Source organism: Ursus americanus, chromosome 1 (assembly GCF_024610735.1).
Source record: "Ursus americanus isolate L20-20 chromosome 1, mUrsAme1.1.p, whole genome shotgun sequence".
Lineage (NCBI taxonomy): Eukaryota > Metazoa > Chordata > Mammalia > Carnivora > Ursidae > Ursus > Ursus americanus.
The window spans coordinates 71,323,055-71,342,064 of NC_142127.1; the positions used below are offsets into that span (position 1 = coordinate 71,323,055).

Below are 19,010 nucleotides of genomic sequence, written 5' to 3' on the forward strand. Positions count from 1 at the left end.
AAATAAAATCTTAAAATAAATAAATAAATAAATAAATAAATAAATAAATAAATAAATAAATATCAAACTCTGAGATAAAACACCACTGGTCACACCTGAGGCAACTGTTTAACTGCTCCCCACCAATTCTGTCTCTCTAATGGTTTCCACTTCTGTGCCTTTCTTTTTTCCATGCCCCAGATAATGCTAAATCCAGCTTGCAGCATTTTTCTTCCTTGATGTGTCTTTTTATTTCTCATTAGAACAATTTCAATGTTCTAATCACTGTTCATTACATGTTACAGAGGCACAGCCCATGGATGTTATTGACACCTTAGTCTGGTCCGTAAGTGTTACCTACTCTCCAACAGGCAGAAGCAAGCAGTGAGCAAGGATTTCTCACATAGGACACCTTTAAAAGACATCCAGAAAACAGCAAGTATATTCTGTATGCCAATACTTTCATCCTTTTCCTTAAACAAACCCCCAGAAGAAAACTAACTCTGGTGGTAAATTATTTTACTGAACACTACAGGTATCAATTCCTAAGTTATTAATCCCTAATTAGCACTACTTAAATCAATTCTTAAATAATTACACAGAAAAGAAAAATCTTTTTCAGAATCTTTAAGCAATTTGCTTTCCTTTTTTTTACTAGCAACATTCATGCTAGAAGTCTACAAAACCAAAACAGTAAGTATTCCGAACACAGAAAAATAAAAATCTCAGAAAATGAAGAATACAATGACTATTTCAGACATTCTAAAAGCAAAAATTTAGGGCAAAAAACTTTTTCAGCTTTGTGATCCCCCCAAAAATTCATTCAAGAGACAGTGGCAAAACAAGCCAATATATGAGATTTCAGGACAATCCATTTTCCCCTTTCCAAGAGGAAAAAGAGTATGTTTCCTTGTTTGTCAAAGTCAACAATATGTGAACTGCTGGACAGCAAGATTATGCACATTAATAACTGTATACACTTGACACAACTTAATAGGCAGAAAGGTCCAAAAGATTCTATTAATGTGAACCAGTCCAGCTCTTCTAAGACTGCAATACTGGAAAATGTAAGCCACTGGGGTAATAAACAATCAGGCTGCTTAAAGAGGATGTTAAGGGCTGATCGTAACAGAAATATTCAAAAGGAATATGACGGCATTAAAAAAAAAAAAAACAAAACCACCAAAAAACCAGTTATCAGTTTGGCTCAATGATGGGAACTAGTAACTTGTGAAAAGAACATACAGGATGGTACAACAATAACCTACTTCACTCTGAATACAGTATTATTTAATTCACAAAATTCAAGTAAAAATTACTGATGCAGCCATTACTTTAAAAATAAATTACAAAATACAACAAAGAAGTCTTTACTGGCAACATTACTTATGATAAAAAGACTACATAACCTTCCTTACTTAAAAAAGCAACATGATAGGGGGCACCTGCATGGCTCAGTTGGTAGAGCATCAGCCTTCGGCTCAGGTCATGATTTCAGGGTCCTGGGATCAAGCCCCATATCGGGCACCCTGATCAGAGAGGAGTCTGCTTCTCCCTCTCCCTCTGCCCGTGCTCCCTCTGTCTCTTGCTCTCTCTCAAATAAATAAATAAAATCTTAAAAAAAAAAAAAGGCAACATGATGATGGACAACTCTAAAACAAAAATAAAACAAGTACTATACATTTTTAAAAGTCACTCCAGTGAGGTTCAAACTCAAGTCCTCCTATCAACTACCTCACTAGCTTAAAAAAATTGTTGGTCTTACTGTCATCCTCCACACTGCAAACAATGACTTTCCTAAAACACAGAAGTAACTTGTCACCTGGGAGAAGGAGCAAGGCATTTATTCTGTAGTCACTGGGAAGCCAAGTCAAATCTAGCTCAGTGTTCAAAGTCTTTTTTAATTTGATGCTAACCTAACATTTCTTCCTCTCAGCTCAGAAGATCCCCAATATACTAATAAGTCCTATTACCCACCTATCTCAGCCAAACAACGTACCCAAACCTACCCAATCATTCAAAAGTCAGTTTAAGCAACCCCATCCTGTGAAACTTTTAATATTTCCAATATAATCTCTCAATAAATGTTAATATTTAGTACCCATTAGGCACTGGGTACCGGGGATACCAAGATATAGCTCCCCTGTACACAACAATCTCAGAGTGGATGAGAAAACCTTAACACAACAGAATATTCTAATATAATAGTTATAAAGTGCTGTAGTAGCACCAAAAAGAAAAAAAATAAAAACCCACCAAGAATTCTGTTCCAGGTTATCAGAGGTGACTTATCAAGCGAAAACAGAGATGCACCATAAAGGACTACAGTTCTTTAGAAAAATATGAGGAAGGGAGTAAGAAACTATGTAAACATTATGTGTATTTCCACTAAACATTTATCATCTTCTATCTTATACTCACAGTGATGGTCAGTGTCTTGTAGACAGTGCCCTGATGTTAACTGAACACTCCTACGCTTTCTTTACAGCATCAAATAATTCATATTGACAGCATGATTCCAAATAAAATACCAAATTTGGCTAATGAATTTCAATCTTCTATAGACCAATGCTTTTAACTGGGTTTCAGGAAAGCAGGAAAACTGATCCGAACTTTGATTTTCCTGTCCAAAAGTATCTTACGATAAAACTACCAATAAACAAGTAATCAAAGCCACAAAATGCCCCAAATGAACAATCTACTTCTGAACAAACAAGAACAGCAACATCTTTACATTTTCTAATTATTTTGCAAAAGGTATGTCTGAGTCTAATGACAGAAGAGTAAGTGCCTAAAAAACCTTCAGGGTTAAACCAGTGTTTAAATCTAAATACCTACCAAGAATAAGAAAAATATTAAAGTCATTGCCAATTAATTAGCATGTTTCAGAAGCTACAGAAAGCTGGACTTCAAGTTTTAGTGGGTAACACAATTATTCGATGTCATTCACATTCTGGTCCCAACCAACCTTTCCAGATTCGTCTACATTTTCCCTCCTTGCAATGCCACAGTGCACTACTCAAACATACTTTTCACAACTCCCTGCCTCCTTACAAGATGTTCTCTCAGGCTCAAATGTGCTCCCCTAATTTAAAACGGATTGATCCTTTTAGACCAGGTACACGTCATCTCCACTATGAAATAGTCCTAAGCATAAATTAATCACTCTGTTACCAGGATCCCAACATGTTGCTTGTATTTCTATTTAAGCATTAATTTGCCTCATAAAGGAATGAAAATGTATACACAAGTTTCCCCATTAGCCTGTAAAACTTCTGAGGGCCTTACTCTTTGCTACTTTACAGACTCACACTGAGCCAGGCACTTAGAAACGACGAGTGAAATAAAAGTAACTCTGGGAAGCCTCGCGTTTGATGAACACTTCAGATTCCACGTCAGAAATCAAGGAATGCACCTCCAAATTCCCATGCCTCATCTTTTCTGAAGTGACCCTATTTCCTGCCATTTCTGGGTATTGGATACTGCCTAAGGACTCCAGCCTATTCTCAACATTTTCCTAATTTTGTATTCTCCGTATTCCATAAAATGATCAAGTACCTCGAAAGCTTTGGCCGTAAAGAAAAAATAATGTGCCTTCCCTTCTTCCACCAATAATCAGTCTCCAAAGAAAAAGATCAGTAGACTACAAGTCATCAAGGGAAGAAAAACCACTAGATTTTATTCCCAAATCACTTCGTACAAAAAACAAAACGAAGCTTTTTGGATGCCTGAAGACACACAAATTAGTCAAGATTAAAAGGAATGGGCCTCAGGTAGGCTAAACTCGATCTGGGGCTGCCTGAAAAGCGGTTCCCGTATTTCAGTGCTTTCCTGACTCTCCAATGCACAAACTATGCGGACAACAGTTCCTAGAAGCGAGTGAGACTTTTGGCTTCCACGCCCGTTTCCCCGATCCCTTGCTCTGGACTCCTCGTTGGCGAGCCGTTTGAACGAGGCCTTCTGGTCAGAAAAGAGAAGCAACTCTGAGGGAACAGGACCCAAACACGGAACAAAGCGCCTGCCGGCGGTGTATGAGTAGGACGCCATTACGTGGGGCAGTGGCCTGCGCCGCTAGCGCGGAAGAGACGACCAGGACCCCCACGCACAGGCGCGGCACCCCACAAAAGAAACCACAGGCTGAGGGAAAAACCTAGGAAAATAGAGTCTTGGCAGGCTTGGCAGCAGAGAAGACGCATAAGCATGGGAAGAGGGCTTACCTTCGTGAGTCTTGGCGATCTTCGCCATTTTGTCCACTCGAACACAGACGGAACTGGCGCTCCCAAGAACTTCCGCTCGCCGCCGCTGCCACGGAGAAAAATAGCTGGGGAATGCTCCCTGCGCATGCGCCAAGCGGGAGCGCGCTCCGTCGTGTGACACGTGACAGAGCAGCCGCCTAGATGGAACAGAGAGATGCATTGTGGGGGCGGGGGAGGAGCCACGATTGGGCTCGGAGGCAGTTTTCGTGGCGGCACGAGAAAAATCCTGGGCAAATCTTGGTGCCTTAAAGTGAGTAACTTTGCCCTGGAGGAAAGTGGATTGTGCGAGGACAGTTAATAGTCACTGTAAGAAACACTACGGGTTTCAGGGCTGGAAGAAATCTTAGACCGTCAATTCCCATTTTCCCAATCGACCGGAAGGTGTCTTGGTGCCAGACAAAAGCTTTCCTTAGCATCTCTCTCAGCTGTTGCAGTGGTTAGTTGTGGAAACAGTCATGTAACAGTCACATCCTTCGCGCTAAAATTCGTCATTTTTCTTAATTTTTTTAATAATTACTTCCCATTTAGGTAGGAACTTGTTTACAACATTATTTCCAAACACTATTGTACTTCACAAATAACCCAGTAAGGTGGACAAGTTGTTGCTAATCCCATTTAAGAAATGAGAGAAAAAACTAGGGCGGGGATATATATAAAATATGCAAGGTCACACAGTTATTAAATTACACAGGAGGAACTTTGCCACCCTTTTAAAACCTTTTAACTTTATAGGTTCTTAGAAAACCACTGATCGTCAGCATTAACAGTGATGAAATGCCTCTCTTAATCCTAAATGTCATTCTTAAATCAGGAATTTTTAAAGGATCCGAAGATGGCCGTCTTTTTTTTTTTTTTTTTTTTAATGCACCAATTACACTAGCGTAATTTTGAACTGTCACACTGGCCTTGGACTTTAGAAATGACAACATAACTTAGAAGGGAAGTTGGTACAGGAAGCAGCCTAGGAAAACAGGGAACGATTAAGGTTAGAGCTATCACAAAGAAAACAGTTCAACTGGCTGTGTGATAGAGTCACAACACAAATATTTAGTAGAAACTTTAGTAACAAAAATGGGATTTTTTATTAGCATCACTGAAAAAAATCAATTTGATGGGATAAAATTTTCAATTTTTAATTTGTTTTAATTTAGGTTAACAATAGTTGGGGGAGGAAGGGGATGAGAAGGAAGAACATGTAGATTAATATACAAATTAATGGTAAACTCTAGTTCTTGGATTAGCTGAGGGCCCACAGATATTCCTTACGTGGTTTATAACCTACACATAGATTACATATATTCTTTTATATATACAAAACAGCCTATTTTAAAATAATGAAAGGGAAAAAGGATGAATGGGAAATAAGGAATTATATCCACCAATAATCAACAATATAAAAAAATCCATCCATATTGACAAAAAGAATCACAATCACATTGCATTTCTTGTCTCTATTTTTTAAAAAAAGATAAATTTGTATATACAGGGCAATCACTGTCCTGTAAAAATATATGCAAAGGAAATTCACTAGTGTTAATAGTGGATGTTTATGAATGATGAAATTATGAACTTTTAAAATAATTTTTAGTATTTTCCTGATACTTTGCCAAGAGCACGTATTTTTATAAACACACACACACACAAAAAGTATGTATTAAAGATGGGGTGCCTGCTCGGCTCAGTTGGAAGAGCATGCGACTCTTGATCTCAGGGTCGTGAATTTGAGCCCCACCTTGGGTGTAGAGATTTCTAAAAATAAATAAACTGTAAAAAAATAAAAATAAAAAAAATAAAAAGCATGTGCAAAGTAGGTATCATATATCCTTTGTCTTTCCAAGATAGAAGCTGCACCTGCTGGCCATTTTGTATTATATGCATATTTCTCTAGGTTACTAGGTATTAAGTTAACTTTTGTAGGGCAAAGGCATATATGGGATAGTGAGATATGAAAAAATTTGCTAAAGATCAAGGGAGATTCCCTTCTTTTAGTCCTCTTCTAAAGACTAATTTGTCTTTAATTAACAATGACTTGGACATTCAGACAATAAGGGTTTTTCAATAAGTACCTTTTAATTTCCATTTTCAATATTAATAAATAATATTCAGATATCACCTAAAATACATTTCCTGCCCTTCTCTGGTGAAGTTTTTTGTTTCAAAAGTTAGAAAAGGTAATCTGATCTTTTTATAACCTAGACAATTGACAGTGATATAATCCAATTAAGAGGAGAATCCATTCCTTTTCTTTTCAAATAAGCTCTACATTCAACGTGGCGCTTGAACTCATGACTCTGAGATCAAGAGTCGCTTGTGCTACTGACTGAGCCAGCCAAGCACCCCCATTCCTTTTCTTATCAGAGGTACTTGGAGGCTAGCTTTTCTGAGTCTCAAAAAAATATTGCAAAGTAGCAAGCATACATAATTCTTCTGGACAAAAAACAAGACACAATAATTTTTCAGAATGTTAAATGCTAGCTGTAACTTGCTCAAGTCACCTTGGGGGATGAAACTATAAAATAGGCCTTAAAATTCTGTGCTATAGGAAAATCACTGACAGTTTATCAAACCCATCTTTTCTTTTTCTTTTCTTTTTTAGAGTTTATTTATTTATTTGAGAGGGAGAAAGAGAGAAAGCAAGAGCACAAGAGCAGGGGGAAGGAGAAGCAGACTCCCCACTGAGCAGGGAGCCCAATGCTCAGGATGCCGAGATGCCAGGATCATGACCAGAGCCAAAGGCAACCACTTAACTGACTGACCCACCCAAGGCCATCCTTTCTGAGGTAAAAGAAGACTGTTATGGATAAATGGCCCACAATCTTGATGTGTAATGTTTCCTAGAAGTCTTCTATATCAAAGGAATATCAGACTACCTAAGGCCAAAAATCCAAAACTTTCTATCTCCCTTTCAGTTATGCCTAACGTTCCAAAACTACAGAATCTTATTTCTGAAAATTTAATGCATTACTCTGTTAAATAAAAGATAACCTTCAGATGATGTTCTAAATATGTCAGTCAGTGTGCCTGTCATGCCTGACTTTCCCTTCCAGCTCCAACCTACCTGACCAAACTCTGCTCAGGGAAACAGCAGTGGGTTGTTCTCCTGTAAGAGGTAAGCACCTGGCCAGCTACCTAGAACCTGGTCTGGAATACAGGGCATTTCCACCCATAGAAAATAGAAGTTATTGGCTAAGCCAAGATTCCTTCTCTTGGAAATTTGAACTGGAAGTATGAAAGAAACTTGTTAGTTGCTACTGAAACAGAAAGAATCAAAAGAATGTCACTTTAATGACAAAAGACTGAGGGATCACAAATTCCTGCTGCTCAAGTCCCCACAGCTACCCTAAATCCAGAACCATCTCTAGCCCCAACCTTCGAACAGCCCATTCTTTAAATAGTACTGCATTTCAGGTACCTGGGTGGCTCAGTCGGTTAAGTGTCTGCGTTTGGCTCAAGTCATGATCCCAGGGTCCTGGGATCCAGTCCTGAATCAGGCTCACCACCCAGAGGGGAGTCTGCTTCTCCCTCTACCTTTCCCTCCTGCTCCTGCTTTCTCTCTCTCTTGAATAAATAAAATATTTTTAAAAATAAATAAATAGTACTGCTTTTCTTGAACTAACTTGGGTAGATTTCTCTTCCCTCCAGCTATTCCAGGCCTAACTAGAACAGAACAGCAGTATATTAACACTTAGTGTGAATTCATTAACTAGCTTCTTTTTCTAGTTAAAAGTCAACTGAGCGGTCTCTCTGATTCATAATGGTGAAACATCTAGATTCAAAGCACATATAAATCATCGGTGTCCCAGACAGCTAAGGGATTGTGGCACAGAAAGAAGCATTAGGTACCTGGAATGCTGTGATGTCTTCTAATGTGTCAACTTGGCTAAGCTACAGTCCCTAGTTATTCAAATACCAACCTAGGTGTTGCTATGAAGGCTTTTGTAGATGTGCTGTAAGTCCACAATAATTGACTTTAAGTAAAGGAGATTGGCCTAGATAAGCTGGGTAGATCTAATTCAATCAGGTGAGAAGCCTTAACAGCAGATTTTAGGCTTCCCTGATGCAGAAGAAATTCTACCTGTGGACAACTTCATCCTATGCTGAAGAATTCCAGCCTGCCTTTACTGATGGTCTCTGCCCTTCAGATTTTGGACTTTCTTAGCCAGTGTCCACAACTGCATAAACCAATTCCCTGCAATAAACCTCTTAATATGTATCTCCTGGTGGTCTGTTTCTCCAGTTAAAACCTGATTGATATGAGTGCCAAAGGCACCTGGGTGGCTCAGGTCCCAGGGTCCTAGGATGGAGCCCCATGTCAGGCACCCAGCTCTGGGGAGTCTGCTTCTCCCTCTCCCTCTGACCCTCCCCCCACTTGTGCTCTCACTCTGTCTCTCTCAAATGAATAAAAAACCTTAAAAAATAAATGCTAAAGGTAAATTTCACCATGCATCCATTCAAAAAATATTTATTGAGGACCTATTAATAAATATTTAATCTACTATATACCAGCATCATTTTTTAAGTTTTTTTTTTTTTAATTATGGAGCACACTGTAGACACAAAGAGTATGTACCCTACAATTTCCCATGCAGCTGCTACCCAAGGACATGATCAATCTTTTATGTGCTGATTCCAGTGCGCCTTGCCTCAATTATAGCTCTCCCAGTCATATGCGAAATAGCCACTGTTTTGAATTTTGTGTTAATTATTCCCTCGTACTTCTTTATACTTTTACTACATATGTATGTAATCATCAAGTATGTTGTTTGATTTTGCTTGTTTTTTAAACTTTTATGTAAACGGAATCATCCTAGTTATAGTCTTCTATTGTGTATAGCTGTCACTTATTCTTTTTTTCATTCCAGTATAATTAACCTACAGTGTTATATTACTTTCAGGTGCACAGTACACTGATTCAACAGTCTATACATGACTTAGTGCTCATCACGATAAGTGTACTCTTAATCTCCTTCACCTGTTGCACCACTCACCCACCCACCTCGCCTCTGGTAACCACCCGTTTGTTCTCTACGTATAGTCTGGGTTTTTTTGTTCGTCTTTTTTTCTTTGTTCATTTGTTTCTTAAATTTCACATATGAGTGAACTGTGGTATTTGTCTTTTTCTGACTGACTTATTTCACTTAGCATTATACCCTTTAGATCCATCCATGTTGTTGCAAATGACAATATTTCATTCTTTTTATGGCTGATAGTATTCCATTGTATATATACACATCTTCTTTATCCATTCATCAATTTTTTAATCCATTCATCTACTGATGGACACTTGGATTGCTTCCATATTTTGGCTATTGTAAATAATGCTGCAGTGAACATAGGGTTGCATATATTTTTTAGAGTTAGTGTTTTCATACTCTTTGGGTAAGTACCCAGTAGTAGAATTACCAGATATTATTTTAGATGCTGGGAATACAATGGTGAATAAGACACTGTCCTCGTGGAGCTTAGATTCTTTAAGGGAGAGAGATTAAGAACTGTGTGTGTATATATAATTTCAGGTACTCTCAAATACTATGAAGAAAAGGCAGAATAAGGGGTGAGTGGGCAGGATGGAAGGATAAGATGAACAGAAGAGGTGAGATCTCTGAGGGGATGACATTTGAACAGATACTTAAATGAAATAAGGGAATGAGGACTGGGGAGAAGAGTACTCCAGACATAAGAAGTACAAATGTGCCAAGGTGGGAATGAGCTTGAGGTCTGTATGCGTCCAGAGTGACATAAGGGGTGGGGGGAAAATGGCATGAGACAAGATGGTACCACAGGTACCTAGCAGTACTACTACATTGTTGAAAAAAAGAATGAATGAATGAATATTGAATGAAGATATCTTCCAAACTTTCCTGCTCTATACTGCCTCTGTTAGCTAACACAGGGGGAACAGCCACATAATTTTTGCTATGGGATTCTCCACGATACATGTACATAAAAGCAGGAAACATTGTCATTAATGATTCACCTTAAGCTAACTGTTGTCACTAGCTGAACTAAGAAATTCGTAGGAGGTAGAGGAAGGTGGTATATGAGAATCAGAGAAATAGTAGAATTTATGAAGGAGGGTAAGGAATGTTGGGCAGACTAGGGTCCTTAGGTCAATGACAGGTGCTCTGTTGTCAGCAGGTACCAGAGTCAACAAGTTGGCAATAACAGTAACAACAGCTACAGTACAAAGCCAGCAGTGTTTGATGCCACCCAGAACCCAAAGAGACCTACTAAGCATAGTGCTTCCTTCTTAGTGATAGAAGATACAAGATGCAATAGTTTGTCCTTTACTTTGGAGGGGATATCCAGGCATTCCCCAGGCCACTATGCCCCTAAAACAGTGGTTCTCAGCTGGAAACGATTTTATCTCCTAGGGATACCTGGCAGAATCTAGAGACATTTTTGGTTGTCCCAATTCTATCCTCTGCGTAAAGGGTCCTCCTTCCTATTTCCACCCCCATTTCCTCTACCCTCTTTCACTTGGCTACCTTGTCCTCATCCTGTCAGACTGGCCCAGTGTCACCCCACCGAGGAACCTCTCCCGAGGACTGAGATATAAATGGCATGCTTTGCCATGCTCCTGAAATGCCGCAGACCTCTAAGTAATTACTTTGTATTATCATTATTTCTATGTGTCTGTCTCCCTAAACTGGACTGTAACACCTAGAGCAACTTAAAGGGAGAAATTACTGGCATCTAGAAGTCAGGGATACTGCACAACATCCTATGTGGCACAGCTCCTCAAAACTAGAAATTTTCTGGCATAGGATGTCAATAGTGCCACAGTTAAGAAATCCTGCCCTAAAAATATCACAATGGAGCAGACCCTTTATTTTCTTTGGGTTTATCTACCATCTTCTGGAGTATATGTCTTTCCAAGGCCTCCAAGTACTTACCATTTCCTGATCATCTAGCCTTATTAACAGGATTAATACAATGCATCAATATAGTGGACTAATAGAATGTTGTGCTGTATGTCCAGATGTCCATATTGCTTAAGATTATATTATGATAGTTATATCCTCCCTCTCCCTCTGCTGCTCCCCCTTGTTCGTGCTCTCTCTCTGTTAAATAAATAAAATCTTTTTTAAGACTATAGCGTGAGCTTTCACCAAAAGGTGGGTAAATAATGGGCTGAAAGCACTAGGGAGGAGTGCGACACACAACGGTCCTATTCTCGAACTTAAAGTACATGGGTAGTACATAGATAGTATGTCGATTAGCAAATGCCCCTTCCAAAATTCTCAAACGTTTTTTTCTTTCTTGGAATGTTGACTAATTTAAAATAACCTATAAAGCCTCTTTTTCTAATTCATGGCAATTTATCAATGGTTATGCCTCTCCAGGAGTCTCCATGTGTGGAAGTTGGCAGGGGCAGGGGGCACATGCATGTGCTCAGTTCTGAAACATTTCTCTCCCACTAACGCACTGATTCTCAAATTCTAACAGCACTCAAATTGTCTGAGAAGCTTTTCTTTTAAATATTTATTTATTTGAGAGAGAGAGAGAGAGCATGAGTGGGGGCGGGGGGCGGTTGGGGAGAGGGAGAAGCAGACTCCCTGATGAGCAGGAAACCTGATGCTGGGCTCGATCCCAGAATCCTGGGATCATGACCTGAGCAGATGGCAGAGGCTTAACAACTGAGCCACCCTGGTGCTCCAAGAGCTGATAATTCTTTACAGGTGGCCTACTAGCATGTATTGAGAAACTCTGCATATTCAAAGCCTCTTTCCTCATCTACATCTGAATTCTGGGAGAAGACAGAGCTCAAGTGTACCATGGTCAGAAAAAGAAATAAATATACCCGAGTGTTCAACAATATATGTGGTCTGTCACCTACCCCCACTTTTAGATAAAATGTGCCTATGGGTGAGAAAACAATAAGCAGCCTCCATATGAGAGAGAAAGCACAGAAGAGCTTCACAGGGAAGCCAAGATGCAGTTAAGGTCATTGTTCTCAACCCTATACAACACCTCCTATACTCTCCTGAAACAAAAATCATAGCCAATATGACCTGATCACACAGATAATTTTGAAAAATATCAATAAAATACCCTAACTGAAATATAAAAGTAATGAAAGCAAAGGTGCTTATAATAAAAGATGTATTGAGGAGAAGGGAAGCTTATGAATCACAGATTACAAGTTCTAGAAGGCATAAAGGAAGGGTTTAAGAGAGAAAATCAGCTGAAATGGAGTACTGAGGTGTATAATGAGGATATAGGAGAGGATGATTACTAGAGGGGCTTTTAACTCAGATAGTGAGCAAGGGTAACAAGTAGGGATATCTTGCTATTAGGCTGTCAACATAAGTGGTCCCATGGATCCTCAGGTGAGTGAGAAAGGGTTAAATGGGGCACTAAAGTCACGATGATCTATAGAAGGAACAGTAAACTCTGGCCTGTGGGCCATTTCTGGCAGGTATTTATTTATTTATTTAGTAAAATATATATAACAATATACCATTTGAACCATTTTAATGTATGCAGTTCAGGGGTACTAAGTACATACTGTTGTGCAACTATCACAATTGTCTATATCCAAACTTTTTTATCACCTCAAACAGAAATTCTGTAAGCATTAAGCAACAACTTCCCCTTCCCCCAGCTCCTCGTAATATCTAACCTTCTTTTTGTCTCTATGAATTGGCTTTTTCAAGGTATTTCACAACTGGAATCATACAATATTTGTCCTTTTGTGTCTGGCTTATTTCACTTAGCACAATATTTTCAAGGTTCATCCAGGTTGTAGCACGTCTCAGAACTTCATTCCTGTTGAAGGCTGAATAATTTTGCACTGTGTATGGATATACCACATTTTGTTTATCTGTTCATCCACTGATGAACACTTAGGTCATTTCCACCAATTGGATATTGTGAATAATGCTGCAATGAACACAGGCATATATGTTTGAGTCTTTGCTTTAAATAATTCTTTTGGGTATATCTATACCTAGGAGTTGGACTGCTGAGTAATATGGTAATTCTACGTTTAGCTTTTTGAGGAACGACCAAACTGTTTTCCACAGCAGCTAAATGATTTTACATTCCCATTAGCAATGTATGAGGAATCCAATTTTCCACATCCTCACCAACACTTATTTTCTGTGTGTAATCATTTTTCATAGCCATCCTAGTAGGTATGAAGTGGTATTTCACTGTGATTTTGATTTGCATTTCTCTACTGGCTAAGGATGTTGAGCATCTTTTCATATACCTATTGGCCATTTGTACATCTTTTAGAGAAATGTCTATCCAAGTTTTTGCCCACTTTCTAATGTTTATTTTTTTAAAGTAATTTCTACGCCCAATATGGGGCCCGAACTCATGACCCAGAGATCAAGAGTCACATGCTCTACTGAGCCAGCCAGGTGTCCCCCTTTGCCCATTTTTAAATTGAGGTGGGTTTTGTTTGTCTTGTTAAATTCTAGGAATTCTTTTATATTCTGGACCAGAATTCCTTATCAGATATATGATTTGCAAATACCTTCTCCCATTCTGTGAGATAATAGAAATTTATACCTTGGTCTGTGCCTCCAGTTCCGAGCACAGATCTCCTTAAATCTTTATAAATTCCTAAGTGATAAGAGCACCAGGAATATCTCTTGTTCTAATATTCGGCCTTTGACCCTGTCCCTGACACATGACTCCTGAAAATCCTTGAGAATTCCTAAGTGATAAGAGCAATATGAGCATCTTTTGTTCCACTGAGGAGACTCCGATGGGCTCCTACACAGAGACTGGTCACCAGAAAGACCAAGCCATGACTAGAAGCTTGGAATTTTCAGGGCCGCCTGGGTGGCTCAGTCGTTAAGCGTCTGCCTTCGGCTCAGGGCGTGATCCCAGAGTCCTGGGATCGAGCCCTGCATCAGGCTCCCTGCTCCGCTGGGAGCCTGCTTCTTCCTCTCCCACTCCCCCGGCTTGTGTTCCCGCTCTCGCTGACTGTCTCTCTCTCTCTCTAATAAATAAAATCTTAAAAAAAAAAAAAGTAGAATTTGCAGCCCCACTCCCCCAACTTGTCCAAAGAGGGGGAGGGGCCAGAAATGGAGTTAATAATTGATCATGCCTGTGTGAGGAGACTCCATGAGATCCCCATAGTACAGGGTTCAGAGAGTTTCCAGGCTAGGGAACATATCCACACTGAGAGGGTAACACACCCCAACTCTACAGGACAGAAGCTCCTGCACTTGGGACACTCCTAGACTTTGCCCTATGTATCTCGGCTGGTATTGCACAGAATTACTTGGTGTGGGAAAAACTTCCATACATTTGGTAACCAGAAGTGAAGTGTTTTGTGTGAGTAGTAAAGGAGACACACAGGAGTTTTTCTAATTCACTAGTGGTTGACTTCTTACTCAGTTGACAAGTATCCTTTGACGCACAGAAGTTTTTATTTTGATGAAGTCCAATTTTTTCTTTTTCTTTTGTTGTTTGTGCATTTGGTGACCTATTCAACAAATTGTTGACAAATCCAATGTCCTGGGTAATTTAGTTTTGCTTCCAAAAACAATATGTTACAAATTATTCAAAAGTACCCCCCCCACCCCCACCCCGAGCCAAGGGCACCTAGGTGACTCAGTGTGTTAAGCATCTGACTTCCGCTCAGGTCATGATCTCAGGATCCTGGGATCAAGTCCCAATTCAGGCTCTGTGCTCAGCAGGAAGTCTGCTTGTCCCTCTTCCTCTCCATCTGCCCCTCCTCCCTGCTTGTGCTCTCTGTCTCTCTCTCTCTGTTAAATGACTAAATAAAATCTTTTCAAAAAAAAAGACTTAAGAACACCTGGATGGTTCAGTTGGTTACATGTCTGCCTTAGGCTCAGGTCGTGATCCCAGAGTCCTGGGATCAAGCCCTGTGTGGGGCTCCCTGCTCAGAGGGGAGTCTGCTTCTCCCTTGTTTTTTCTTTTCATATAATTATTTTATTGTGCTTTGCATCTCCTCTGCCCCTGCTAATGTGCTCTCTCTCTTGCTTACTCTCTCTCAAATAAATACAATCTTTTTTTAAAAAAAGTATCCCCCTAAAGATATTAAATGAAAAGTAAAAATCTTTCCTCACCTGTCTTATTGCTCAAAGGTTAGGAGTGGGGGTGCCTGGGTGGCTCAGTCGTTAAGCGTCTGCCTTTGGCTCGGGTCGTGATTCCAGGGTCCTGGGATCGAGCCCCACATCACATGGGGCTCCCTGCTCAGCGGGAAGCCTGCTTCCCTATCTCCCACTCCCCCTGCTTGTGTTCCCTCTCTCGCTGTGTCTCTCTCTGTCAAATAAGTAAAATCTTTAAAAAAAAAAAAAAAGGTTAAGAGTGTTTATGTATTCATTGATTAATGTTATGTATATACAAGCACATTCAGTATACATATTTTCTAAATATTACACCAGAGATTCTTAAAGGGAAGACTGTTTAAGAAGGTGGGTGTTGGCAAAAATTGCACACTGTTATAGTTACAGATTATTCCAAAGAAGAAGGAAAGAGTTCAAGTGTAAAGATGCTAATATGAATAAATAAGCTTCCTGATAAAATTAGACTTTAACAAAAAGGACAAAAGATGAAAGGAGGCCTACATAAAATAAATAAATCAGGAACCTCTGGGTTGGTAACCATGTGGCTGCTAGGGAGAGTGGAACACTCAGCGTGGAAGCTCTGATTCCGCTTCCTGCATACCTTGCCCTGTGTATTTCTTCCATCTGGGTGTTCCTGAAATTGCCTTTCATAATGAACTGGTAATCTAAGGATGTACTGAGTAAAGATGCTGGTGAAATATGCCTTGAAGAACTGCAGCAGGGCACTATTATAGCATGACTGTCTTATCTACATATACCTATCTTGTTTATGTATCATAAAGGCTGCACTGATGGTTTGAGATAAACAGATCTTGCCCTGAGCACCCTTCAGATTAAACATCAGATTCCTCTTTTTTTCCTTTCTTTTTTTTTTTAAGATTCCTCTTTTATAGGTTTTCTTGTCTTTTGAAGATGCTTGAAAAAGTGAGAGGATGTGAAGATCTGTTACTAGAAAAACAAAAACAAAAATGAAGGCATACTCAGCCAGAAATCTGAGTTCTTTTAAGATTCAGTAATATAGAGATGGACAATCATACAGAACTCAGTAACATGAATTTTAAAGACATGTGGAGATTTAGAAAATTCTGCACATCCCTTGATAGTCATCTATATAGGTAATACTAATAAATATTTTGTATTCAGATGACAATGTTAACTGACTTAAAAGTTCATTTATTATTAAGTTCTCTAAAGCTGTGCAACTAGTTGTGTTTTGATTCATTTTTTTAGTTTGGAATCTCTTTATTTTCCCTGACACGATGTTTCTGCAGTCATCTCCTGTTAATTGAAGACTACATAATTTACTTCTTATACGTTAAAGTCCTTCTACTTGTGGAGGACATAAGAGCTGAAATATCTAAAACTCATCCCATATGCAAACTGACTAAAGAACGTTGCACACCAAAAAGAGAAGACAGGAGAAAAGAAACTATGTCTCATATTTAAAATGGTAATCCTAATATAAAATATTTTGCCTATTGTTTTCATATATTATAGAAATACCACAGAAACCCTAGTATTTTAGCTTTATAGTCCAATGCTGGGAGAAAGACACATAGAAACAATTATAATACAGAGTGGTTAGAATACTTAAATATATTTGCGGGATTTTAGGACTGCACAGAAATATCAAACCATGCTATCTATAGCTATATATAATTCCTAGGGTGAGATTTTCTGGGTGGGGTGACAGTGGATCAGTTTCATAGGATGAAGGAGGAATTAGCCAGGTGAAAGGGAGTAGAGGATATAGAAGATGGGAATAGGAAGGAGGACACTCTAGGAAACAAGGACAGTTTAGGCAACGGACACTACAGTGTCTGTATAATCTAGAAGCAATTCTGTGACTAGACGCCACAGTGTATGGCAGGGAGTTGCAAAAGGGGAATTCTAGGATTGGATAAGAGACTGGTTGTGAAGGGCGCCTGGGTGGCGCAGTTGTTAAGCGTCTGCCTTCGGCTCAGGGCATGATCCCTGATCAAGCCCCACATCAGGCTCCTCCGCTGGGAGCCTGCTTCTTCCTCTCACACTCCCCCTGCTTGTGTTCCCTCTCTCGCTGGCTATCTCTCTCTGTCAAATAAATAAATAAAATCTTTAAAAAAAAAAAAAAAGACTGGTTATGAAACCAGGAAGACCCATTTTCTTGATAAACTCCAAATGCCCTGAACTAAAAACGTCTGAATCTGGAAAGCTGAGAAGAGCCCCTAAACTATATTGTTATCCTTTGTGGCCCTTCCTGGGTAGTCAATATCCTCTTTTCTCTTGTTCACGTTTCTGGTTTGAATCACTACCTCAAGTTTTGAGTTTTGACTGGTTCTAGTTGAGCTGTTTTAAGAAACAGTTCTAATATTTTAGTATTACAAAGTTGCTGCTTCATCTTTCAAGAAGTCACAGAGTACAAAGCAGCATTCTGATGCAAGGTCAGAAGACAAGTGTTCACTTGCGAGCTGTGCTACTTGCTAGTTTGTGCAAGTTACTTATTTTTAAACCTGTTTCCTGTTCTTAGTGTGTGAAGGATTGGATCAAAAGGGCCTCACTGCACCCCCTCAGATGCACCAGTATCAACCCACGCTTCCTCCTCAGATACCTGAGACCCAGCTCTGTGGGGCTTAAGAGTAGACGATGTGTCACCTTTATGCTTCTTAGGCACTAGCACCAGCCAAGCAGTGTCCTCCTCTCAGATATCTTGGTCCCAGCATTTTGGGACTAAGTTTCTAAATTCTGATAAGCCCAAATTCTTTCCTGTTCCCTCAGAAAGAGGGGAGTGTGCAGAAAAGTCAGGCCTGCCTGCTATTCTTTGAAAGACTTGCTTACAAGGTTGGCCTTTGGCTGGCATTTGGAGACCTGTATTTCAGATAAGTTTTCACCATTCCCAGAACTGATAAGACTTGCTGTTCTTAAACTGTGCAAGCAATATGGTTTATGCTGACCACCAGTTTTCCTTGTGGGGTCTGAAATTTGAGTACATGACAAATAGAGAATGCTTATATGATCAGCCCCCAATAAACTCTGGACACCAAGTCTCTAATGAGCTTATCTATCTGGTTGGCAGCATTTCACACACATGGTCAGAATTGTCAGAAGAACTGTCCTTATGATTCTATTTCACAGCTAAAGGACCCTTGGAAGTTTCATTCAGTTCCCCCAAACATCCCACATGCTTCTTTTCCCTTTACTCATTTTGCTTTATATCCTTTTGCTGTAATAAATTATACTGTGAGTACAACTATATGCTGAGTCCCATAAATCTTCTCAGCAAATCATCAAACCTATTAGTGGTCCTTGGGACATGTGATGATACCTACTGCTTTCTTTTATCAGTATCCACTTTTTGCACTTTTTGTCACTATGGTTCTGCAATCCCTGTTTAACAACATCCTTATATTAAATATTTTATATATATATATATATATATATATATATATATATATATATATAATGAAAATATAAAATTTAAGACTTCAAACATCCATGAGAATTAGATATATTATAAACTCCCCATTTACCCATCATCCAGATCAATAATTATCAACAATGATCAATTTTGTTTTATATACTCCATTTCTTCACCTACATTGTATTATTTCAAAGCATATCACAGACATCTTATCTCACTTGTAAAAGCTTCAGTATAAATCTTAACTGAAGTAGAGATTTCACTTGAATTTCTTTGTCTTGTATATCTTTTAATATTTAGTTTGTTCAAAACAAAATCCAAAAA

At 39.2% G+C, this 19,010-nt stretch overlaps 1 protein-coding gene across 3 annotated transcripts in view; it reads right to left on the reverse strand.

The window, feature by feature from the left end:
* Nucleotides 1–19,010, reverse strand: part of SF3B1 (splicing factor 3b subunit 1) — a 52,616-nt gene that overhangs the window by 30,882 nt on the left and 2,724 nt on the right. For all 3 annotated transcript variants that reach the window (XR_006781196.2, XM_045806383.2, XM_045806387.2), the window contains exon 2: nt 4,197–4,372. Coding sequence is in view for 2 of the 3 variants with exons in the window: in XM_045806383.2 (XP_045662339.1) it covers nt 4,197–4,224 (28 nt within the window). In the remaining variant the exon portion in view is untranslated. The remainder of the gene's footprint in view (nt 1–4,196; nt 4,373–19,010) is intronic.